Source organism: Anomaloglossus baeobatrachus, chromosome 3 (genome assembly GCF_048569485.1).
Source record: "Anomaloglossus baeobatrachus isolate aAnoBae1 chromosome 3, aAnoBae1.hap1, whole genome shotgun sequence".
In the NCBI taxonomy this organism is placed as follows: Eukaryota; Metazoa; Chordata; class Amphibia; order Anura; family Aromobatidae; genus Anomaloglossus; species Anomaloglossus baeobatrachus.
The window spans coordinates 656,450,467-656,477,648 of record NC_134355.1 but is presented as its reverse complement, the minus strand read 5'-3'; the positions used below and the strand labels follow the sequence as shown (position 1 = coordinate 656,477,648).

The 27,182-nt window shown below is 43.2% G+C and overlaps 1 protein-coding gene across 1 annotated transcript in view; it reads right to left on the bottom strand.

The window, feature by feature from the left end:
• THUMPD2 (THUMP domain 2 tRNA and snRNA guanosine methyltransferase) overlaps window positions 1-27,062 on the bottom strand; it is a 32,018-nt gene extending 4,956 nt beyond the window's left edge. Inside the window, exons 1-7 of the mRNA XM_075338820.1 lie at window positions 26,889-27,062; window positions 23,799-23,925; window positions 20,773-21,224; window positions 15,360-15,437; window positions 12,563-12,615; window positions 9,160-9,247; window positions 8,738-8,809 (exon numbers count right to left, since the gene is read on the bottom strand). Coding sequence (XP_075194935.1) covers window positions 8,738-8,809; window positions 9,160-9,247; window positions 12,563-12,615; window positions 15,360-15,437; window positions 20,773-21,224; window positions 23,799-23,925; window positions 26,889-26,990 — 972 coding nt within the window. The 5' untranslated portion in view covers window positions 26,991-27,062. The remainder of the gene's footprint in view (window positions 1-8,737; window positions 8,810-9,159; window positions 9,248-12,562; window positions 12,616-15,359; window positions 15,438-20,772; window positions 21,225-23,798; window positions 23,926-26,888) is intronic.
• Between the last annotated feature and the right edge of the window lie 120 nt (window positions 27,063-27,182).

Below are 27,182 nucleotides of genomic sequence, written 5' to 3'. Positions count from 1 at the left end.
CAATATTTCAATATAGATTAGGCGACACAAAAGTCTTTCTCACATAAATTAGCATTTGAGAGATTATAGATGTGTGTGAGTGTGTGTGTGTGTGTGTGTGTGTGTGTGTGTGTGTGTGTGTGTGTGTGTGTGTTGTACATTGAACTTTTTGTATTTTATTGCATTTTTAAACAACACTATTTCTCTTTGTTTTTTTAAATGTTGTTGTCCCCTTAAATGGACCAACTGTGTGACCGGTGAAACAAAAAAAAAAAATAAATAAAAAAAATATAATATATTATATATTATATTATATTATATTATATTATATTATATTATATTATATTATATATATATATATATATATATATATATATATATATATACACACACACACACACACACTACAGTTCAAAGATTTAGGGTCACTTAAAAAGAAGAAAAGCACATTTTTTATCAATGACGCCAACATTAAATTTAACAGAAATCCCCTCTATACATTGTTAATGTGGTAAATGACTATTCTAGCTGTCTGGTCTGGTTTTGAATGCAATATCTACATAGGTGTATAGAGGCCCATTTCCAACAATCACCCCTCCAGTGTTCTAATGCTACATTGTGTTTGCTAACTGTGTTAGAAGGCTAATGGATGTTTAGAAATCCCTTGAAAACCCTTGTGCAAGTATGTTAGCACAGCTGAAATCAGTTTTGCTGATTAGAGAAGCTATAAAACTGACCTTCCTTTGAGCTAGTTGAGAATCTGGAGCATTACATTTGTTGGTTCCATTAAACTCTTAAAATGGCCAGAAAAAGAGAACTTTCATGTGAAACTCGACAGTCTATTCTTGTTCTTAGAAATGAAGGATATTCCATGCAAGGAATTGCCAAGAAACTGAAGATTTCCTACAATGGTGTGTACTACTCCCTTCAGAGGAGAGCACAAACAGGCTCTAACCAGAGTAGAAAGAGAAGTGGGAGGCTGCGCTGCACAACTGAGCAACAAGACAAGTACATTAGAGGCTCTAGTGTGAGAAATCGATGCCTCACAGGTCCTCAACTGGCAGCTTCATTAAATAGTACCCACAAAACGCCAGTGTCAACGTCTACAGTGAAGAGGCGACTCCGGGATGCTGGCCTTCAGGGCAGAGTGGCAAAGAAAAAGCCATATCTGAGACTGGCTAAAGATTAATATGGGCAAAAGAACAGACATTGGACAGAGGAAGATTGGAAAAAATTGTTATGAACAGACAAATCAAAGTTTGAGGTGTTTGGATCACACAGAATAACATTTGTGAGATGCAGAACTACTGAAAAGATGCTGGAAGAGTGCAGACGCCATCTGTCAAGCATGGTGGAGGGAATGTGATGGTCTGGGGTTGCTTTGGTGCTGGTGAACTGGGAGATTTGTACAAGGTAAAAGGGATTTTGAATAAGGAAGGCTATCACTCCATTTTGCAACGCCATACCATACCCTGTGGAGAGCGCTTGACTGGAGCCAATTTCATCCTACAACAGGACAATGACCCAAAGCACAACTTCAAATTATACATTAACTATTAAGGGAAGAAGCCGACAGCTGGTATTCTATCTGTAATGGAGTGGCAGCCCAGTCACCAGATCTCAACCCTATAGAGCTGTTGTGGGAGCAGCTTGACTGTATGGTGCAAAAAGTGCCCATCAAGCCAATCCAACTTGTGGAGGGGGGGGGGGGAGCGTGGGGGGAAATATCTCCAGATTACCTCCGCAAATTAACAGCTAGAATGCCAAAGGTCTGCAAAACTGGAATTGCTGCAAAGGAGCATTCTGTGCCGAAAGCAAAGTGTGAAGGAGAACATTATTATTTCAAGTAAAAATCATTATTTCCAACCTCGTCACTGTCTGGACGATATTCTCTATTTATTATGCAACTTATCTGATAAATAAAAGTAGGATTTTTCATGGAAAAAAACAATTGTCTGCGTGACCCCAAACTTTTGAACTGTAGTGTATATACTAATATATATGAAAAAAATATGTGATGTGTTCAAAACGTTTCACCTTTCACCTGCTGTGTGCGTGTAATATGATACAAATGAATGAGTGTATAATAATAATATTATATATATATATTATATTATATATATACACATATATACAGTTAGGTCCAGAAATATTTGGACAGTGACACAATTTTCGCGAGTTGGGCTCTGCATGCCACCACATTGGATTTGAAATGAAACCTCTACAACAGAATTCAAGTGCAGATTGTAACGTTTAATTTGAAGGTTTGAACAAAAATATCTGATAGAAATTGTAGGAATTGTCACATTTCTTTACAAACACTCCACATTTTAGGAGGTCAAAAGTAATTGGACAAATAAACGAAACCCAAAAAAAAATTTTTTATTTTCAATATTTTGTTGCGAATCCTTTGGAGGCAATCACTGCCTTAAGTCTGGAACCCATGGACATCACCAAACGCTGGGTTTCCTCCTTCTTAATGCTTTGCCAGGCCTTTACAGCCGCAGCCTTCAGGTCTTGCTTGTTTGTGGGTCTTTCCGTCTTAAGTCTGGATTTGAGCAAGTGAAATGCATGCTCAATTGGGTTAAGATCTGGTAATTGACTTGGCCATTGCAGAATGTTCCACTTTTTTGCACTCATGAACTCCTGGGTAGCTTTGGCTGTATGCTTGGGGTCATTGTCCATCTGTACTATGAAGCGCCGTCCGATCAACTTTGCGGCATTTGGCTGAATCTGGGCTGAAAGTATATCCCGGTACACTTCAGAATTCATCCGGCTACTCTTGTCTGCTGTTATGTCATCAATAAACACAAGTGACCCAGTGCCATTGAAAGCCATGCATGCCCATGCCATCACGTTGCCTCCACCATGTTTTACAGAGGATGTGGTGTGCCTTGGATCATGTGCCGTTCCCTTTCTTCTCCAAACTTTTTTCTTCCCATCATTCTGGTACAGGTTGATCTTTGTCTCATCTGTCCATAGAATACTTTTCCAGAACTGAGCTGGCTTCATAAGGTGTTTTTCACCAAATTTAACTCTGGCCTGTCTATTTTTGGAATTGATGAATGGTTTGCATCTAGATGTGAACCCTTTGTATTTACTTTCATGGAGTCTTCTCTTTACTGTTGACTTAGAGACAGATACACCTACTTCACTGAGAGTGTTCTGGACTTCAGTTGATGTTGTGAACGGGTTCTTCTTCACCAAAGAAAGTATGCGGCGATCATCCACCACTGTTGTCATCCGTGGACACCCAGGCCTTTTTGAGTTCCCAAGCTCACCAGTCAATTCCTTTTTTCTCAGAATGTACCCGACTGTTGATTTTGCTACTCCAAGCATGTCTGCTATCTCTCTGATGGATTTTTTCTTTTTTTCAGCCTCAGGATGTTCTGCTTCACCTCAATTGAGAGTTCCTTAGACCGCATGTTGTCTGGTCACAGCAACAGCTTCCAAATGCAAAACCACACACCTGTAATCAACCCCAGACCTTTTAACTACTTCATTGATTACAGGTTAACGAGGGAGACGCCTTCAGAGTTAATTGCAGCCCTTAGAGTCCCTTGTCCAATTACTTTTGGTCCCTTTTTAAAAGAGGAGGCTATGCATTACAGAGCTATGATTCCTAAACCCTTTCTCCGATTTGGATGTGAAAACTCTCATATTGCAGCTGGGAGTGTGCACTTTCAGCCCATATTATATATATATAATTGTATTTCTGAACATGTTTTTGTAAACAGCTAAAATAACAAAACTTGTGTCACTGTCCAAATATTTCTGGACCTAACTGTATATATATATATAAAAAAAAATTACATACATATACATATACATATACACAGTATAGACCAAAAGTTTGGACACACCTTCTCATTCAAAGAGTTTTCTTTATTTTCATGACTCTGAAAATTGTAGATTCACATTGAAGGCATCAAAACTATGAATTAAAACATGTGGAATGAAATACTTAACAACAAAGTGTGAAACAACTGAAAATATGTCTTAGGCTACATGCGCACGCTGCATCTTTTTTTGTGCACAAACTGCAGCCAATACTGCACATTGTCAGTGAGAGCCTGATAATGTCACAAAATATGCTTGTAATTGTAGGTGTGTTTTTCACAACATGCGTTTTTGCGACAAATGTTGAAAAAAAACGCAGGAAGAATGAACATGCTGCATTTCTTTTGTCACAAACTTTTGACAAATAAAATGCTGACAAATAAACTGCAATGTGCGCACAGCAAATCTGACTTCTCATAGACTTTGCGGGGAAGTCAAATGTCAGAAAGTTCTGACAACAAAACTGCAGCCAAAAACGCAGCATGCGCATGTAGCCTTATATTCTAGGTTCTTCAAAGTAGCCACCTTTTGCTTTGATTACTGCTTTGCACACTCTTGGCATTATCTTGATGAGCTTCAAGAGGTAGTCACCGGAAATGGTTTTCCAACAGTCATGAAGGAGTTCCCAGGGATGCTTAGCACTTGTTGGCCTTTTTGCCTTCACTCTGCGGTCCAGCTCACCCCAAACCCTCTCGATTGGGTTCAGGTCTGGTGACTATGGAGGCCAGGTCATCTGGCGTAGCACCCCATCACTCTCCTTCTTAGTCAAATAGCTCTTACACAGCCTGGAGGTGTATTTGGGGTCATTGTCCTGTTGAAAAATAAATGATGGTCCAACTAAACACAAACCAAATGGAATAGCATGCCGCTGCAAGATGCTGTGGTAGCCATGCTAGTTCTGTATGCCTTCAATTTTGAATAAATCCCCAACAGTGTCACCAGCAAAGCACCCCCACACCATCACACCTCCTCCTCCATGCTTCACGGTGGGAACCAGCCATGTAGAGTCCATCCGTTAACCTTTTCTGTGTTGCACAAAGACACGGTGGTTGGATCCAAAGATCTCAAATTTGGACTCATCAGAACAAAGCACAGATTTCCACTGGTCTAATGTCCATTCCTTGTGTTCTTTAGCCCAAACAAGTCTCTTCTGCTTGTTGCCTGTCCTTAGCAGTGGTTTCCTAGCAGCTATTTTACCATGAAGGCTGCTGCACAAAGTCTCCTCTTAACAGTTGTTCTAGAGATGTGTCTGCCGCTAGAACTCTGTGTGGCACTGACCTGGTCTCTAATCTAAGCTGCTGTTAACCTGCGATTTCTGAGGCTGGTGACTCGGATAAACTTATCCTCCACAGCAGAGGTGACTCTTGGTCTTCCTTTCCTGGGGCGGTCCTCATGTGAGCCAGTTTCTTTGTAGCGTTTGATGGTTTTTGCCACTGCACTTGGGGACACTTTCAAAGTTTTCCCAATATTTCAGACTGACTAAGCTTAATTTCTTAAAGTAATGATGGCCACTCATTTTTCTTTTACTTAGAATTTGTATAATGGCAAGAAAAAAGCAGCTAACAGTCTATTCAGTAGGACTATCAGCTGTGTATCCACCAGACTTCTGCACAACACAACTGATGGTTCCAACCCCATTTATAAGGCAAGAAATCCCACTTATTAAACCTGACAGGGCACACCTGTGAAGTGAGAACCATTTCCGGTGACTACCACTTGAGGCTCATCAAGAGAATGCCAAGAGTGTGCAAAGCAGTAATCAAAGCAAAAGGTGGCTACTTTGAAGAACCTAGAATATAAGACATATTTTCAGTTGTTTCACACTTTTTGTTAAGTATTTCATTCCACATGTGTTAATTCATAGTTTTGATGCCTTCAATGTGAATCTACAATCTTCAGAGTCATGAAAATAAAGAAAACTCTTTGAATGAGGTGTGTCCAAACTTTTGGTCTGTACTGTATATATTCTCATTCATCTGTATCATATTACACGCACAGTGGGTGAAAAGTTTTGAACACATCACATATTTTTCTAAGTACATTTCTAAAGGTGCTAATGACATAGCACCTGACGTCGGTAACGGTCCATCCCATCCAACACAGAGGACAGGAAATCAAATGATAGATGTCCATAAATGGTGTGTAATAATGAGAAAAGACACAGAGAAAAATAGTACTGAACACATGAAAAGAGAAGTGCAAAAATCAAAAGGAAAGTCATTACACAAGGTTCACTGATGACGGGGCTATAAAAAGGTGTCTGATTACCAATATGCCACACAATAAACATCTCATCATTGGTAAAACTAGTGAGCTGCCTCAAGACCTTTGCAACCTTATTGTTGCAAAACATACTGATGGCAATGGTTACAGAAGAATTTCTAAACTACTGAGGCAAAAAGAACTTTTATTTAATGTTAACATAAATGGGCCATAACCAGGTGCTTCCCGCAAAATTTCAGACAGAGGAGTGAAAAGAATTATTAGAAGATTTGTCCAAGGGAGCACCTGTGGAGAAAGACCTGGAATCAGTGGGTACAATTGATACAAAGAGAACAATAAGTAAGGCTGCTTTCACACTACATTTTTTTAACATGAGTCAAAAACGCTTTTTTGCTGTAAAAGCGGATCCTGCTTTTACAGCAAAAAAAACGCATGCAAATGCATGTGTTATTTTGCAGGATCCTGTCACTTTAAGTTTATGGGCGGGCATTGGAGTCATGTGATCGGGAGTCAGTGGAACAGAACGTGATAGACTGGGAGGCGGCATCTGACAGCTGTGGAGGCTCGTAACCAAGGTAAACATCGGGTAACTTGCTTGGATATCCGGTATTTACCTTGGTTACGAGCATCAGCAGCTGCTAGGAGCTGGGCTCCCTGCACACGTAACCAACGTAAATATCGGGTAACTAAGAGAAGCGCTTTGCTTGGTTACCCGATATTTATCTTGGTTACGAGTGTCCGCATCTCTCAGGCGGGGGAGAGCGAGAGGAGAGGGAGAGAGGGAGGGGGGGAGAGGGAGAGAGGGAGAGAGGGAGGGGGGAGAGCGAGAGAGGGAGGGGGGAGAGCGAGAGAGGGAGGGGGGAGAGCGAGAGAGGGAGAGGTAGGGGGGAGAGAGAGGGAGGAGGGAGAGAGAGGTAGGGGGGAGAGAGAGGGAGGAGGGAGAGAGAGGGAGGGAGGGAGAGAGAGGGAGGAGGGAGAGAGAGGGAGGAGGGAGAGAGAGGGAGGAGGGAGAGAGAGGGAGGAGGGAGAGAGAGGGAGGAGGGAGAGAGAGGGAGGGGGGAAGAGAGGGAGGGGGGGGGAGAGAGGGAGGGGGGGGAGAGAGGGAGGGGGGGGAGAGAGGGAGGGGGCGAGAGAGAGGGAGGGGGGGAGAGAGAGAGGGAGGGGGGGGGACAGAGAGGGAGGGGGGGAGAGAGAGAGGGAGGTGGAGAGAGAGAGAGGGAGGGGGGAGAGAGAGGGAGGGGGAGAGAGACAGAGAGGGGGGGGGGAGAGGGGGAGGGGGAGAGGGGGAGGGGGAGAGACAGAGAGGGAGGGGGAGAGAGGGACTGATCACCCGAGGCTGGTTTCTGGGCATGCTCAGTAGAGCAAGCAGGATCCTGTATCAGCAGGCCAGCGTTCACATGCATTTGCATGCAGTATAGTCAGGATCCAGCAATTTGCAGTATTTGGACGCAGCTCAAAAACGCTACAAGTAGTGTTTTTGAAAAAAATGTTAAAAAACTGCAAGTCGCTGGATCCTCACTATAACGCACGCAAACGCATGTGAACGCATGTTGACGCAAGTCCATTGCAAATGCATTGAAATGAAAACGCATTTGCACTGGATCCGTTTTTGCATTAAAAAAAACGTTCAGGACGCATGTAAAAAAAACGTAGTGTGAAAGCCGCCTAATGCACACAACCTCCATGGCCTGTGTGCGCGCTCACCACGCAAGACTCCGTTGCTGACAACATAAAGCAGGTTCAAGAGTGTTTAAAGTTTACTCAACAACATTCAGATAAGTCTGTGAAATACTGGAAGAATATAGCCTAGTCAGATGAGACCAAAATTGAACTCTTTGGAGGCCATAATACACCATGTTTGGAAGCCAAAAGGCAAATCACCCCAAAAACACCAACAGTGAAGTGTGGAGGTGGGAACATCATGTTGTGGGGCTGTTTTTCACCATACGGCACTGGCAAACTTCATATAATTGAAGGAATAATGAATGGACAATTGTACTGAGACATTCCTGATAAAAATCTGCTCCCATCTACCAGGATGATGAAGGTGAAATGAGGATGAACATTTCAGCAAGACAATGATCCCAAACACACAGCCAAGGAAACTCTCAATTGGTTTCAGAGAAAAAAATAAATCTGTTATAGTGGCCGAGCCGATCACCAGAGCTGAATCCAATAGAAAATGTATGGAACGAGCTAAAGCTTCATCACCAACAAAGGCTTTTGTAAGACGTCTCCACTATATTTCAGTAAGAGAGTTCAATTTGTGTCATTTCTCATTATTACACATCTCTAAATTTATAGTCATCATGGTTTGATTTCTTTGCCTGTGTGGATTGGATGGATTGTGAATGACATCTGGCGGGAAATGCATGTCAATAGTGCCTTTAGAAATGCATTTACTTAGAAAATTGGTGACGTGTTCGATATTTAATCCACCCAATATACATGTAACAAAAGGTTGGTCTTCACCTTCAGAAGAGCAAATCGACGAGATATTGCGCTGCACTGCGCACCCTCCCAGACCGCACACCTTAAATGCCACTGTAAGTGACATCTGATGGATTATCCACAGCAAATGGAGCTCAGCTCCCGAGCCCGTATCATACATGGGATCCCAGCATGATGGGAATGGGTTAATGCCAAATGTAAGACTTTCATTTTCTTATGGTGATACTCGCAGTTACAGACGTACCGGCCATTCCATGGCAGCCTCCAATAGAATTGTTCCGACACCACACATTGGATCCAGGACATACTTAGCCGTCTGAAAAAGTAAAAGGAAAAAATAAAAGAATCAGAAAAAAAGAAAAAAGGGCCAGTCATGAAGGTGTTAAAAAGGCAGTGTAACTGAGAAGACTTCTGCTGGGATAAGAAGAGACTATATTGGTGTCAACTTCCAGAGGGGGAAGGAGACGGATTCTGTCTGGAGCCTGCCCCTAGCAGCACAGATCAACAGCAGCAGCTTCTTTTATGTGGTCACACACATTATACAGCACAAGTCGCCCCTCAATGCTGCCAGACAGTACAACCATGGATGAGGTGCCATATACAGAACTCTATACCTGGATATGGATGTGATGAAATACACCTGTACATAGATTAGATTTTACTTACACCTATTTCAGCCATCGACGCCATTGCCCACGCGGTCGTAGCTCGCAGTCCTGCCCTCTGGATATAATCTCTATTTGATAAAGGCTGCCTGATAACATAAGAAAAAAGGAAAATTATAGATTTTATTAAATTGAGAGTCTGCAGCTTTCTGCATGTATAATTGGTACACGTACAGAGCGCTCCGGGGCCAATCCATGAAGTGTATGGGAAGGACAGATAGCGAGTGCCAGCTGTTTTATACAGCCAACACCTGCCCCTAAGAGCAGCGACTGGAGGCAACGCTGATCACTGCTTTTTAATCCCTTAATTGCCACTGCCAATGGCATCTAAGTGTCATGATGCTCCTGGTGCATTCATTCCGGTGATTATCACCACTTCCCTTTCTTCCCCTGCAGGTCATAAGGCTGGGCTTCATAGGAGATCATTAACCCCATAACATCAATCCATATATGTGATTGTGGGGACTACAGTCCATCTAGGCCAGGGGTCTCAAACTCAGCTGGGTGTATGGGCCGCATATAGAAAAAAAAAAATGAGGGGGGCCGCATTATTTGCAGGACAAAGTGAACATTTTTAATGAATCCATGTTTTTTTTTCTATACATCTTGGATCACTTTTGTAAACATTTTTCGCTTGTTTATTATAACAAACGTGTACTTTTTTTGTTAAGTTTATATACAGAAAAGCATTTTTAATGTAAATAAAAAAAGTCATGCTTTAGGATTTTTTTTTTTTTTACATTTTATCACCTTCTTGTAATTGTTTTACAATTAGCAGCATCATATAGTAATCTTAGCCAAAATCTTGTAGTAATGTGCCCATCCGTGTGCCCTGTAGTAAGGTGCTCATCCTTGTGGTATTGTGCCCAGTAGTATAGTGCCCATCCTTGTGCCCTGTAGTATTGTGCCCAGTAATATTGTTCCAATCCTTGTAGTATTGTGCTCATCCTTGTAGTATTGTGCTCTGTAGTATTCTGCCAATTCCCGTAGTATTGTGGCCATCCCTGTAGTATTCAGCCCATCCCTGTAGTATTCAGCCCATCCCTGTAGTATTCAGCCCATCCCTGTAGTATTCAGCACATCCTTGTAGTATTCTGGCCATCCCTGTCGTATTGTGGCCATCCCTGTAATATTCTGCCCATCCTTGTAGTATTGTGGCCATCCCTGTAGTATTCTGCCCATCCCTGTAGTATTCTGCCCATCCCTGTAGTATTCTGCCCATCCCTGTAGTATTCTGCCCACCCTTGTAGTATTGTGGCCATCCCTGTAGTATTCTGCCCACCCTTGTAGTATTGTGGCCATCCCTGTAGTATTCTGCCCACCCTTGTAGTATTGTGGCCATCCCTGTAGTATTCTGCCCACCCTTGTAGTATTGTGGCCATCCCTGTAGTATTCTGCCCACCCTTGTAGTATTGTGGCCATCCCTGTAGTATTCTGCCCATCCTTTAGTAATACGCAAACAAAAAAAAAAAATCTCCTCACTTTTCCTCCGTTCCCTGTGTGCCCACGATCAGTACTTGCAGAGTTTTGGATGCAGCATGCTTCAGCTGCATCCAAAACCCTGCTATGTATGGTAAAAGCACAGTGGGCATGGGATTTCTAAAAATCCCATGCCCACTGTGCGTGTACGGCCCGCAGTGAAAACGGAACTGCGGTGTGGCTTCCAGAGGCCGCAGCATGTGAATTTATGCTGCGGCGTCTGAAGCGTCCTCCCTAGGCAGAGCACAGCGAGGAGACCGCAGCGGCCCGAACCCCTGATCGCAGGCACGGGCAGCTGCGGTCTCCTAAGGAGTAGACTTGCGGCTCCTCCAATCAGGACGCGCTGTGTCCAGCACGCAGCGGGTCCTGAACTTGAGCACGTACCTTACCTGCTTGTCGCGGCCCGTGATGATCGCGGCTCTGTGCTGAGGGTCGGCCGGCAGGAACTTCACTGCATTTGAATCCATTTGCGGTGCAGCGCAGAGGAGCTGTGTCTGGACCAATGGCTGCTGCCTGCCAATCAGATGCAAGGAAGTGACGTCGCTGTATGACGTCACCTCCTTGCATCTGATTGGCAGACAGCAGCAGCAACTGGGATAGAACTGACAGCTCCTTGCGCGGCACCGCAGATGGATTCAAATGCAGTAAAGTTCCTGCCGGCGCCGACCCTCAGCATAGAGCCGCGATTGTCACGGGGTCTGCGGGCCGCAACAAACAGCCTCAGGGGGCGCATGCGGCCCGCGGGCCGCGTGTTTGAGACCCCTGATCTAAGCGATTGTGGGGACTACAGTCCATCTAGGCGATTGTGGGGACTACAGTCCATCTAGGCGATTGTGGGGACTACAGTCCATCTAGGCGATTGTGGGGACTACAGTCCATCTAGGCGATTGTGGGGACTACAGTCCATCTAGGCGATTGTGGGGACTACAGTCCAGCTATGCGATTGTGGGGAATTACAGTCCATCTAGGCGATTGTGGGGAATTACAGTCCATCTAGGCGATTGTGGGGAATTACAGTCCATCTAGGCGATTGTGGGGAATTACAGTCCATCTAGGCGATTGTGGGGAATTACAGTCCATCTAGGCGATTGTGGGGACTACAGTCCATCTATGCGATTATGGGGACTTACAGTCCATATATGTGATTGTGGGGAATTACAGCCCATGCATGTGATTGTGGGGACTACAGTCCATATATGTATGTGTTTGTGGGGAATTACAGTCCATATATGTGGTTGTGGGGAATTACAGTCCATGTATGTGATTGTGGGGAATTACAGTCCATATATGTGATTGTGGGGAATTACAGTCCATATATGTGATTGTGGGGAATTACAGTCCATATATGTGATTGTGGGGAATTACAGTCCATATATGTGATCGTGGGGAATTACAGTCCATATATGTGATTGTGGGGACTACAGTGTTTGGTGAGGGATCCCTCCATATGCGGTTGATGCCAGTTATACTACATACACGGCATCTGCGTCTAAAGACCTCACCCGGAGCTGAGCTCAGATTATGGCTGTTAACCATTTAGATGCCACAGTTATCCTGCCATAGGAGAATCAAAATGTCACCATATATTAGCAATACTATACTATTGCGGTATATAAAGCAATCAGACGACTGCATGTTCAAAGTCACGCAAAAAAAAAAGACAAAAATAAAAATAAAAAAAAATTAAAAAAAAAAATAAAATGAAAAATAAAAATGGTGACAGTACATTCAAATACGAACAGCCACCACAAATGCACTCAAGCTTTTGCTTTAGGTTATAGAAAATTATAAGTATGTCGGGGTTTGTTTTTACACTTCAAGGGTTCCAATATAAACTAACATTACGCCGATATAAATGGAAAACATGGAGCATGAGCTGTACATGACATCATGGGTACAAACCACAGGAAATGGTACAAAATTACCTTAAAATTGGGAATCCCACCACAGAATACAGGTCACTCAGATGCACAAATATCTAGCATGAAAAAGCATAAAAATAAATAAATAAAACGCAAGTCAAAATACTAAAAAAAAAAACAAAAACAAAAAAAAACAATTAAAACACTCCACATATGACATATGAACAGAAAAGTAGATTTCCCAATAAAATTAAACTGAGTTTTCCAAGAGAGGAAAAGAAAAACATAAAAAAAAGTAACAAAAAAAAAAACAAAAAAAACCAAAGCCACCTCTACACACAAATAAGTAGCTATTAAATCGACCTGCAAGACCCAGTCCATCAGCCAAGTCAGTAATCTGTGGCCACTGGACAGACGGCCCGAGGACGTCCTTTTACCTGACAGCATTGATGTCACTGTTGTGGCGTGAAGCACATGTGACTTTGTGCCCGGACGGCTAATCAAAAGAAGAGCTGCGGATGCTGGGAGGCAAGAGGCGGTTCTGGAGACTTACATAACTGGAATCAGGATCTCAGCCCCTACATCGTCCTGCTCACAGATTACATATAAAAAAACCTACTGACTGATTCCCTTTTAATAAAAAAAAAAAAAAAGAAGAAGAGCAACGCCACATTGGTGATTGGTACTTTAAAGTATTGCAGCTTATAGTTTAAACAAAAACAAAAAATAAAAAAAGAACAGCAGGAGCTTTCAGCAGGCCTCTACAATCAGTAGAGTGATGCCACACCGCCATCACATCATTTAAATGCCACTGTCCGATTGACAGCCAGAAATAGGTCATTGAGGTTAAAAGGTGCTGGCTGTATAATACAGCCGGCACCTGCCCTGAGTGAAGTGGACGCCACACCACTCCCCACTCCACACCATGACGTATTAGGGTGTCATGGAGTGGGAAGAATTTAAAAGGGGTATCCGTGGAGATAAAAAAAAAAAAAAAAATTGTACTGTCCTTGCACTCCTCCACTATAAAGCTGAGATGCCCAGTACAGTTCTATTTTCTTTAGAACACTTATAATTCAGTGATACATTAGCTGCTCCTCACCCCTCCAGTATGGGACGTTACTTCACAAATCAATGTACAACTCCATGCTGTATCCTGATGCTTCCGCAGTCTGAGAAGAAGAAGGGGGCATGACGTCCCAGAAGCTCCGTGCTGTATCAGTGTCCTGATGGTTCTGCCATCAGAAGAGGGGACGTGGCCACACCTAAATAGAAGCAGATATCAGGATACTCACAGCATCGAGCTTTTGGGACGTGGCGCCCCCTCTTTTCAGACTGCGGAAGTATCCGCAGACTGATACAGCACGGATCTTCTGGGATGTCACGCTCACAATTCTTGAACGGTGGAAGCATCAGGAGACTGACTGATACGGCACAGAGCTGCACAATGGTGTGACGTAACGTTATATACAGGAAGGCTGAGGAACAGCTACTGTATAACTGAATTACAAGTGTTCCAAAGATAAGAGAAGTGTACTGGACATCTCAGCTTTATAGTGTATGAGTGCAGGTATAGGGGGGTGCTACTGCTATGGACAATAAGAAACATGCTGCCACTTTAAGAGACAGAAACCTCCCCGTGTTGAGGGGTAATGGAATGTTCTGCTCCCCCTGCAGAAAGTGTGCTAATGGACAGCCCGAGTGTAAGAAGAGAAGGGAGTTTCTGTTTTTCGTTTGTATGCGTGTGAAGGAACACACAGCCGGTGTGTCTCGGAGGATTGGAGTTTTCTTCTGAATCGAGAGAGAGACTTGCAGATAACAGGGAACAAGCGAGGAATCTGAAGCAAGAAGATTTTGATCCCCTTAACTCGGCCCAGGAGACGTGCGCACCTTCGGATGAGACTGTTGTTGGGGGCCCCCGGGACTAGATCCACGTCCCCAGCATCACTGTGAGCTGAATATTGTGCACATACTAGGGGCTAAAGTAGGCTTCAGTAGGTAGAGCACGGCATCCGTGTGGCCCGTTTAGCAGAGGCCAGAGAAGTTACGTGCAGGGTAGCATTGTACCTGACCGTTTTTGTGTTTCTTGAACCTGTAATAGTTGGAGCACCGTGCTATTGAGCGGACCAGCTAGAGAATACAAAAGTGTTGTTAAATCCCGTTTTGCCACTGTATACCCCGTGCCTGAACCTGCCTTCTCCACATCTTTCCCCGCCTGTTAATAAATACACCCTTGTTGTTCGCACCTCGTCTTGTGTACTGTAACCTACTCTGCACTGCGGTGGTCCTCTCGGCCATCGCTTCACAGGGAAAGTACAACTTTTTTTCATCACCCCAAGGCCGGGGCCACACGGGGGACTTGGCTCACACTGGCAGCACAGCGGAAGCCGAGTGTCAATCGAGTATCACTGCAACTGAGGTCTGATCATGCGATCGGACCACAGCTGCGGGGGGCGGGCCAGCACTGAGGAGGGGCGGGCTGGCTCTGAGGAGGGGCGGGAGGGATTTATCTCCCTCTCTCCTCTGTAGCCGGCTATTACCATTTTCGCTCTGCACTCGCGGTACACCAGTGCGAGAGAAACAAGGATCGCATTGCACCCACAGCATGCTGCAACTGTTTTCTTGGTCTGAGAAAATAATCGCTCATGTGCGCTCACACATAGGCTAATATTGGTCCGAGTGGAGTGCGATGTTTGATTTTCATGCCGTGTGTCTTAGGCCTAATAGTATAATACATCTGAGGACACTTTATAGTATGCAAAAAGATAAAATAGTAATAATAATAACAATAATAATAATAATAATAATTATTATTATTATTATTATTATTATTATTAATAAAACCTAATAGAATAAGTACCTCTAGCCGAGGGTGCCGAAGATCAGGCTTCCAACCAAACTGTTTAGAAAGTGAAACTCCAATAATGCGACTGACGTCCTAGAAAAATTAAAAAAAATAAATAAATAAAAAAAAATAAATATACTGTTGACTCTAATGAACATATATTATACGTGTGCATATATGAACACCCGATCCAAAAATGCAGGCAGAATTGATACGGTTTAGAATGGAGAAGATCACAGGGCAACTGTGGAACAGACACAACATCAGAAGATTTCACAAGAGAAGGTCCAGGCGGTGAAAGATGCAAAAGGAGGCCAGAACGTGGTGTGCAGAGGTTATGGGGGTCTCGTTAGTCCCAGTGATTAAAATGAGGGGTCCAAAGATTCTCGTTAATATGCACCTACCAGGAGGTGATCTGGCTGAGAACTCCTCTGCTCAGTGTCGGCCTCTCTTCTGAAGACCTTATCCAATGTAAAAACATAATTCAGAGCCTAGGGCCTAACTTTTTTGGACTGGAATACAGGATTGAAAAGGGATGACCATCCCTTTTATGTAGGTAAAAAATAAACCAAGGAGGTGGCTTAGTACGTTCTTAAAATCTAAGAGGCCTATTTATCTACTAAAATGTCTACAGTTATGGCTTATGGATTGTCTCTGGGAAGCCAGGGGTACAAACTGAACAAAGTGTCTCTGAGTTTTCCTAATCTGCCCTCCCATAGTTACCAAATGTTCCTTATTCTTCAATGAAATCTCAACCTATAAGTAGTTCTACTCTCTACTGCTGCTCCAGACAAGAGATACGTAGATGTCTTCTTCCCGTTCCTTCTCCTCCATCTCCTACTATTGGTTCTCCGGAATTCTGCTTTAGCTTGTCGGACTCAGTTTTCCGGTCCTGGATTTGACAGGGAAGGTTTAGGGCTTTCCAGATTGGCACCGATCAACCATCATTAGAAGCTCTTCAAGATATTTTGGATCCGATGCTGCTGGGAACTTGGCACTCTTCTCAACACTGCCATTTTCTTTGGTCGCTGCCTACAATCAATTTACTAGAAATCCTACTGCACTTGAGACTCTTCGTCTTGGTGAAGGCGTGCTTCGTCATACTCTTTAATCTGTGCATTAAATAAGAGTCAAGCCAAATGTCCAGGATCCTCCTGGGTTCTTGTTACAATGGAAAGAGGATTTTGTTATCACCCTTTCCCAGGAACTGAAGGACAAGGTACTGGCCTTATCGCAAAAATTCTCAGTGTCACGCTAGGTCCGGGAAAGTACCAAGCGAGCTATTCCTCCTCCAGCTCCGTGGGGCTTCTGCCTCCTATAAATGTTCTTTGTTAATCTTTCTAGTGATGGCTGGAGATTATGATGGACTTTTGGTTGGCATTTCCTAGCTTGGGGGCTCTTCTTAATCTGGACTGAGCGAGTGTCTGTTAAGGTTTGACTGCTCCCTTCCTCGTCTCCTCATGATCTCTTTGCCGACTGTCATTGCGGCAGCGGGGTCTCTTCAGACTACTGATTCTGACACTCTTCTCGATAACTTCTCTGGTGTCTGAGCAACGCAGGCAGACTCGGACGTCAACCTGAAGAGTGATAGCTCAAAGGCAGGCTAGCAATAGTTAACCTCTGCTAGTCTGCTTGTCAGTTTCTTTTGATCACAGGTTGTGGGGAAGCCAATCACATCTGTTCCCTTCCTATACATGCTCGCTAGATCCTTAAACATATGCCACCTATAGTTTATCTTAGCTGGTCTGGAGAAGTGTTGTGATCCAGACTAACTGGTGATTGTGGTTCTTTTTAGGCCTCTTTCACACGTCCGTGAAAATCACGCATGTTTTTTCACGGACATGTCAAAGGTGCGTATTGCCCTCCGTGAGCCGTGTTTATGGCACACGTGTGTTATCCGTAATAACACACGGAGAACGGGAACTTTCTGCTCACCTGTCCCTGGCGTTGCTGTCCGTGGTGCTGATCTTCGGTCTCTGGTCCTGCCGACTCCCCGCTGCTGCTGCTTCCGGCCGCAGTGAAGTGAATATGCAATGAGCATAATGAGCGGCGGTCGGCAGCAAGTAACAGCAGCGGCAGAGACAGCAGTGCTGGAGAAGGTGAGTAAAGTTTTATTTTTTTCTCGGACACATGTGTTTTCTCCGGTGAGTGTCACACGGAACACCCCTGTGTGGTTCGTTTGCATTCAGTGTGACACCCGTGATGCCGGAGAAAAACAGACATGTCTACGTGTGGAGCACATGGGCACACGTATGCTCCACACGGACACACGGTCCATGGCAGAACACGCACGTGAGCACAGACCCATTGATTTTAATGGATCTACGTGTGCCCGTGTCTCCGGTACGTGAGGAAATGGACCAAACATGCACCGGAGGCACGGACGTGTGAAAGAGGCCTTAGTGAGTGTGGTTGTGGAGTTAACCCTTGCTGCCTTTTGTTGCCACCTTCCTGCTCTTGTTCTACTCTGAAGTCTCTCATTGTTTTTCCCAGTGAGTGTGCAAATTGTCACAGTCTTGGTTTTCCCTTATCTGACTTAATCTGTGATTCCTTCTCACTTCTGCCCCTTCCTTCCCTGGTGTTAGGGAGAAATCAGATTAGATATGGTAAGGAGCAAGGACCAACTGGAGTAATCCTGAGGTTAGGGATAACCTAGAATCCCCTAGCGTCAGGGACAGTGTAGGAGCCTCTGTCCGTCGTTATCCTACGGTCACATCGTGACAATCTCTCCCGCTACGTTTCCCAGTCTTCCGTTCTTACATTTATTAGTCTAAAAAACTATTTTTTTCTATGTTCTGTTATCTTTGCTCTATCATATAAAATTTTGGACTAAACTAAAAACCGTGATATACTGTAGATCCTTGTTTACATCTCAGATACTTTCTCGGTTTCGAGTACATGGACTACATTAACAGTTTCACTATGCCTACACCAAGAGTATGATTTCCAAGTATGATGGTCTTGCTATTAGTCTTTAACGAAATAAAATTAAAAAAAAAAAAAAAGGATTGCTCTCAGTGGCGTATCTAGAGTCCAATGGGCGCACACACACACACACACACACACACACACACACACCTCCCATGTTAGTCAGATGTATGGACCTTTGTAGCATGCCAAATCCTACAAAGACAGTGTTGCCCAGCAAACAATCCTGGTATATATGTCCCCCATCATGGGCCCGTTTTTGTATATTTGTCCAGCACCCTGGGCCCCTTTCTGGTATATCTGACCCCCACCCCCCCACTCTGGGCTCATCCTGGTATATCTGACCCCCACTATGGGCTCATCCTGATATATATGTCCCCCACCCTGGGCTCATCCTAGTATATATGTCCCCCATCCTTGGCCCATGCCCAGCATATATGTCTTTCTCATAGGGCCTTTCCTGGTATATATATTCCCCGTTCTGCATTTAAACACAAAAACAAACATTCTGCTCCCCTTCCACCTCTCCCACGTCGCCCTCCTCTGTAGCCGCTGTGGAGGCCGACAGCGGACATCATCGTGCCTACTATGGTGATGAACATTCAGCTGAAGCAGGTGCGTGCCAGCTCCAACCCCACACCCCGATGACCTCCTTGACTATAATTGTTACGCCACTGACTGATGAGGTTTTTCGGTGGCCACCCACTTGAAGATACAGTAGATACGGAAAGTATTCACACCTCTTTAAATTTTTCACTGTTTGTTTCTTTGCAGCCATTTGGTAAATTCAAAAAAGTTCATTTTTTTCTCATTAATGTACACTCTGCTCCCCATCCCCCATCTTGACAGAAAAAAAACAGAAATGTAGCAATTTTTGGAAATTTATTAAACAAAAGCTGAAATATCACATGGTCATAAGTATTCAGACTCTTTACTCAGACACTCATATTTCGGTCACATGCTGTCCATTTCCTTGTGATCCTCCTTGAGATGGTTCTACTCCTTCATTGGAGTCCAGCTGTGTTTAATTAAACTGATAGGACTTGATTTGGAAAGGCGCACACCTGTGTATATAAGACCTCACAGCGCACAGTGCATGTCAGACCAAATGAGAATCACGAGGTCAAAGGAACTGCCCAAGGACCTCAGAGACAGAATTGTGGCAATGCACAGATCTGGCCAAGGTTACAAAAGAATTTCTGCAATACTCAAGGATCCTAAGAGCACAGTGGCCTCCATAATCCTTAATTGGAATAAGTTTGGGACCTCCAGAACTCTTTCTAGACCTGGCCGTCTAGCCAAACAGAGCAATCGTGGGAGAAGAGCCTTGGTGAGAGAGGTAAAGAAGAACCCCAAGATCACTGCGGCTGAGCTCCAGAGATGCAGTAGGGAGATGGGAGAAAGTTCCACAAAGTCAACTATCACTGCAGCCCTCCACCAGTCAGGCCTTTATGGCAGAGTGGCCTGACGGAAGCCTCTCATCAGTGCAAGACATGAAAGCCTGCATAAAGTTTGCAAAAAAACACATGAAGGACTCCCAGACTATGAGAAATAAGATTCTTTGGTCTGATGAGACGAAGATAGAACTTTTTGGTGACAATTCTAAATGGTATGTGTGGAGAAAACCAGGCACTGCTCATCATCTGCCCAATACAATCCCAACAGTGAAACATGGTGGTGGCAGCATCATGCTATGGGGGTGTTTTTCAGCTGCAGGGACAGAACAACTGGTTGCAATGGAAGGAAAGATGAATGCGGCCAAGTACAGAGATATCCTGGAAGAAAACCTCTTCCAGAGTGCTCTGGACCTCAGACTTGGCCGAAGGTTCACCTTCCAACAAGACAATTACCCTAAGCACACAGCTAAAATAACAAAGGAGCGGCTTCAGAACAACTCAGTAACCATTCTTAACCAGCCCAGACAGAGCCCTGACCTAAACCCAACTGAGCATCTCTGGAGAGACCTGAAAATGGCGTCCACCAACGTTCACCATCCAACCTGGCGAAATTGGAGAGGATCTGCAAGGAAGAATGGCAGAAGATCCCCAAATCCAGGGGTGAAAACTTGTTGCATCATTCCCAAGAAGACTCATGGTTGTACTAGCTCAAAAGGAGGGCGCTTCTACTCAATACTGAGCAAAGGGTCTGAATACTTATGACCATGTGATATTTCAGTTTTTCTTGTTTAATAAATTTGCAAAAATGTCTACATTTTTGTTTTTTTCTGTCAGGATGGGGGATGGGGAGCAGAGTGTACATTAATGAGAAAAAAATGAACTTTTTTCAATTTACCAAATGGCTGCAATGAAACATATAGTGAAAACTTTAAAGGGGTATGAATACTTTCCGTACCCACTGTACACAGTTCCAACTCAAACATCAAAGCCAGTTGTGTGATTAAAGCAGTAATTATCTTGTGAGACCCCTGCTCTATTCACTGGGGTCTGAAGAAGATAATGCCCAATCACAGAAAAGTTGTCAAAGCCTTTGGAGACGTTACCTGCGCCGTCATCGTCCTTGAACACACACCGGAACAGCGACAGGAAACTCTGAAGGTGACGGGCTCAGCGCTATGTCCCACAGATGGATATGCCGGCAGTATCTGAGTGACGGGCTCAGCGTCATGTACGGTAGGTGGATGTGCCGGCAGTCTCTGGGTGACGGGCTCAGCGTCATGTACGGTAGGTGGATGTGCCGGCAGTATTAGGGTGACAGGGTCTGGTGCAGTCTGCTCCAGGGCACCAGATTCCTTCACTCCCGTCTCTTCCTTGCATATTTTTGGCTTTGTCTCAATCAGATCATTATTGGATTTTCTTTTCCAGGCTTTATCCTGTCCGTGGGAAGTTTCCCGAGGAGGCAACTTCTCCTGAAACGTCTCCCAAACCCGGAGCTTATCCAGCCACATTGACGGTTCTTCCAGGACTAATTTTCGCAAGGCCGAAAATACATTTCCTATAAAATTAAAAAGTGGGAAAATGAAAGAAAATACAGATCTCTGCACAGGAATTTACACACACACACACACACACACACACACAATACTGACAAAAAGTTAGAGACATTTGGCTCTCGGGTGAAATTTATGGAAAGCCTCAAAACGTTCCCGCTACAGTGATATCTTATCATGACAGTCGGGCATTTCAGTAGAAGCAGCAAAGGGGATTTCCTCATCTGAAACAACATATTGAAACAAAAGCCAACAACAGTGGTGGGTATATACCCCAAAATGTCACTGTCTCCATAACTTGTCATGTGGCCTTCAACATCAATTGCAGCTCACAACGACGTCTCCTGCTGGTCACAAGTGGAGTTATTGTCTGCAGAAGCATGGCGTCCAACTCGTTTTGAAGGGCAGCCCTCAGGTCATTGAGGTTCTGGGGTACAGAGTTACGGCGACTCAGCTGATTCCATAGGTTTTCTATGGGTTTCAGGTCTGAAGAAAGTGCAGGCCGCTCTATCTGAGGTCCTCCAGTCTCCAGCAGCCATTCCCTAATGATGTGACCTTGATGAGCTAGAGCATTGTCCAGGAAGATGAAATTAGGCCGGTGTTGTTCATGCAGAGGCAAAATGACTGGATTAATGATGGCATTCCAGTAGTAGGGGCTGTCACTGTACCATTCACAAAGTGTAGGGCCATTCTGTAGTGACTAGACACACCGGCCCACACTAACACCACCACCACTGGCAAAGGCTCGTCTGGTGACAACAGTTTCTGATCCATAGTATTCTCCTTGATGTCTCCAACATCATTGGCAGCCATCATTTCTGCTCAGTGTGAGTAGACTTTCATCATGAAAAGCATGGAGGTCCACTGGTCCCTCGTCCAGTGTAGATGACACCTGTGCATGGTGGTGCGGTCAGGTACCTTGCAAGTCATCAAGCACACAGACCATGGTGATGTAAACGGTTTCTAATGGTCTCACTTGACACTTGAGGGCCTCTCACTTTCTGCAAATGTGCCTGGAGTTGTGTGGCATTCATCATCCTGTTCCGCAGGGCATGGTTCACAATGAAGCGGTGATCAGTGTGGGATGTGGCCAAAGGACGTCCCCTTCTATGCCTTTCTGTGACTCTTCGAGTCTCTCTGTATCTCTGTTGCAACCTGCTGGTGACACTCCGTGAAGCTCTAAGCTCAGTGGCCACTTCCTTCTGAGAACATCCTGCCTGAAGCCTCACAATGGCGAGGTACTTCAGATGAATTGTGAGGTGTCGTCTTGGTCTCATGATGTCAAAATGTGAACAGCATAATGAGGAGGACTGTGTAATACCAATTCTAACTGAACCCCAAAATGTATTGGGCGATTCATGAATTTAAAACACCTGTTGTGAATTTTGGCATTAAGCTCCTTGTTAGGCCCCTTTCACACGTCAGTGATTCTGGTACGTTTGTGCTTTTTTTTTTTAAACGTACCAGAATCACTGACATACGCAGACCCATTATAATGAATGGGTCTGCTCACACATCAGTGATTTTTCACTGCACGTGTCTCCGTGCGGCGTACCCGCGTGTGCGTGATTGCCGCACGGAGACATGTCCATTTTTTTCTGGCATCACTGATGTTCCACGGACCACGCAGTGGTGTGGTCTGTGAAACACGTGCCAGAAAAAAACGTGCTTCTAAAATAAAAAACATTTTTACTCACCCAGCTGCAGCCGCGCTCTCTGCAGCCTGTTCTCCCTGCTGCTTCTGAGCCGGCTGATTACTGTCGCGCATATTCATGATGCACGACACAGCCGACCCGGAAGCAGCTGTTGCAGGGGTCAGCGCCGGCCGGATGCTGCGTCGCGGGAGCAATCAGCACCATGGAGAGCGGGAGCGGGCACAGGTGAGTTAATCTCAAAGTGCAATCATGGGCCACGGAGAACGGAGCCCGGATTGCACTTAGACAACCCACATGTGCCGTGATTCACGGCACACGGAGGGACATGTGCGTGTTTTACACGCCAGTGAAAAAAGTCAGTGTTTTTCAATGACGTGTGAAACGGGCCTTAGAGAACAGAGAGTTGTGCAAAAAGTCCTGAAACATTGAAGAGTTGGATATGAGCACCCAATAGATTAGAGGAGGTCACATTAAGGGTCACTCCTAAAATTTCACCAAAAGCCAAAGATCCCTAACTTATTATGAGCAGTGGAGATACACAGATTAACATACAAAAAGACAAGCTTTCGTTCAATTCCCTCAGAGGAGAAAAAAAAAAAAATGTATATTATATCTATCTATATATATATATGAACAAAAATCATTACCATTAAATCGCACCTGGAATCCTTTTCCCTCTATTTTTCTGGTACATTATAAGGTAAGATAAACGAAAAAAGGGGGGGCAGAGGATACAAATTGGCCCTATATACAGGGCATAAAGTTGGCTGAGCTGCTGTACTAGACTTGGCCACAGCATTATGGATGGTGATTTGATGAAGAGGACAAGGTGCTCCCAGATATGACCGCTCCAGCCTCTGAAAACCCCGTGAAGTGATTGACCCCTGGTTGTACCGCGTGCGGTGCCCAGAAATAAAACCGCACCTTTATACTCCGTAAGAGGAGGCCCTTTATGCAGGAGCAGGAATATTCTCTCCGCAGACTTCACTCTTTTCAGTGCGCACAGGTCTGGATTTCCCTTGAAGAAAACTTTTCCCGGCAGAGACTCAACCTAGAGAAAGAAAAGGAGAAGTTATGGCCGTCCTCAGACAGAGGTCGCGGGTCTCCTCTCTGGGTGTAATGGGATCCCTCAGGTCAGGGGAACATAGATTCCGCTATTACACGGCACCGCACTCGTATACGGACAGGATCCAGATCAAACAAACTGCCAAGGAAGGCAATGTCCCCATGTCAACACTGATGAGCAGGATCAGGAAGTGTTGTCATGAGGAATACAGACGCATATGTTATTCTAAATTAACCCCTTAACGACATGTATGTGTAGGGAGTGGGCTCACCCTATAATGTCTGTGTGTTACAGCCAGGTCCTGTCGCTAACAATTGCTATCTATGATTGTTAACCTGTTAAATCCCGCTGTCAAACTCTCGCTAGCGTAGGAGAGTCATTCTGCACGCTGATCAGTGCACCCATAACACGATGGCAGGCAGCTGATGGGCTGCTATGACAGTAGGGGTCTGCTGAAGGCCTCCATGTTTGTCTCTACAGAGCTCCCTGGAAACCTGCCTGTAATTGGGCTCTAAAGGAGACTGTGATTTCTGCTATATACTGTGGTATATAGTGAGGTACTGTTGTATATAGCACAAGCGATCAGACTATCGCAGATTATAGTCCCTTAAAGAGACTATTAAAAACAGTAAAATAAATAAATAACTAAAATATGCACAATTTTTAAAAAAAAAAAAAATGGTGACAGAACAAAAAAAAGGTAAAATATATGATAATGTAATTTTTTTTACCACCAAAGTAGTAAAAAACAAAAAAAAAATACCACAAAAATAGTAAAAAAAAATGGTGACAGAACAAAAAAAATAAAATATATATTATGATAATATAATTATTTTTTACCACTAAAATAGTAAAAAAAAAAGAACAAAAACAAAACAAAATACCACCAAAATAGTAGTTATATATATATATATATATATATATATATATACACACACACATACACACACACATACATACATATATATATATATTATGATAATGTAATTATTTTTTACCACTAAAATAGTAAACAAAAACAAAACACCAAAATAGTAAAAAAAAAAAAGGTGACAGAACAAAATAAGAAAATTAAAAATATTACGATAATGTAATTATTTCTTTTATCACCAAAATAGTAAAAAAAATAAAAAAGATGGTGACAGAACAAAAAAATAAAATATATTATCATAATATAATTATTTTTTTACCACTAAAATGGTAAAAAAAAAACACCAAAATAGTAAAAAAAAATGGTGACAGAACAAAAAAATATATATATATTTATTATGATAATGTATTTTTTTACCACTAAAATAGTAAAAAAAAAAAAACACCAAAATAGTAAAAAAAAAAAATGGTGACAGAACAGAAAAAAAAAAAGTTAATATTATTTTTTTATTACTAAAATAGTAAAAAAAACAAAACAAAAAGAAAAAAAAAAAAAAACAAGCCACAACTGAAGATGTTAGTTGTCACCGTAATCATGAGGAGAATCATCACCACGTTGTTTTTACCACACAACATAAGCTGTTAAAAAAAAAAAAAACCCTCAGAATTTTGTATTTTCCCCCCCTGTATTAAGATATTTAATTAATAAGTGGCATTGAACTATGTTTTGCTGTTATATACCGGTACACTATTTGGTAAAAAAGAACGGTGTCACTTAAAAGAACAACTCATCGCGCAAAAAATAAGCCCTTATATGTCTGTGTGGAAAGAAAAGTAAAAAAAAGTTATGGCTCTGGGAAGAAAAAAATAAAAATGCAAACAACGGAAATTGTCAATGGCAGGGAGAGGTCAAGGCACAAAGATGGCCGACGTGGAGGTCTCTGATAGCGTGGAGATTATGTGAGCAATCACCTAAGAGGTTAACGGCCAAGATCGGCGTCATCTCTGATACCGGCCTTTGCTGCACAGTAAATGATAGGAGATTGCAAAAAAAAAAAGTTAATTCCTGCATTTTATATGTTTAACCCATTCACTTGTGCCTTTTTAGGGTTTTTTTTCATGTGTTCACCTGATTTATTATTTTTTTTAATATTCATCATTGCAGGCACAGTTTGGGATTGTCCAGATGTTATTTGATAATTCATCAATTATTGTGCAAATATTATCCCTCCCCCCCCCCTTGAGTGGTATTTTTCCTGTATGATTTTTATTTTTTTCTTTTGTGCACAGTTTTTTTTTTACAATATTTCAGAGGAATTTACAAATTTTGCCACTTAGTGGAAAAAATAAAGAGTCAGGAAAAAAAAAACAAAAAAACCCACAAAACTTATTTGTGGGTTCTTGATTTTTTTAGCTCACTTTTTTGTCTCGTGGTATTCACTGACATTTAAGGCACCAAATTCTGCAGCTCGCGAGCTTTGCACAAAGTGCATTTTTTTTTTATTTAGTTTTGATCTCTTTTGCAACCTGTTACAGCACAAAGTCACAAGATGTAAAATGATACAAAATATACATTGGAAAACATTAAAAAAAAAACACAAAAAAATAAATAGTAAAATAGGCACAAATGAAAAAATAAAAATAGAAAAAAAGTCACCTGATCTAAAGTGATACAAGATATACATTTAGAGAGAGAAAAAAAAAAGCACAAGAGACGACAAACATGGAAAATAGCCACACATGAGAAAAAAAAAAATCCAAAAAACATTTTTGACTTTGCACAAACTTCATGAACTGTGTAAAGACTTTGGCGCAAAAACAATGACAAAAAAAAGAAAGGTGACGACAATGTAATTATATATATATATATATATATATATATATATATATATATATATATATATATATATATTTCACGATTTAAGTATAAAAAAATCTTCCAAAAATGTAGTTAAATAAAAAAAACCTTACTTCTAGAGACTGGTGACGTCACTAAAGCAGCGCCAGCTGGTGACGTCACTAGAGCAGCGCCAGCTACTGACGTCACTAGAGCAGCGCCTGCTGGTGACGTCACTCACCTGCGCCGCTGACAGCTTAGATACCGCTTCGTAGGTGACGAACCGCTCCATCCCCCGCCCCGCCGTGCAGAAGAACTCGCGGCCGCTCTCGTGTCCTCCCATCCCGCAGACTTGTAGGTCCGTGACGTCTTTCTCTACAGAGAAGCGGAGAGGAGGAAGTGGAGTAAAAAAAAAAAAAAAAATTGACACAGTTCCCCCCGTCACGTGTGAAGGGTGCCATGACGTCAGCAGCCGTCTCGCGTCACGTGCTCACAACACAAACCGCTCAGCCAATCGGATGAAGGCACCTGAATC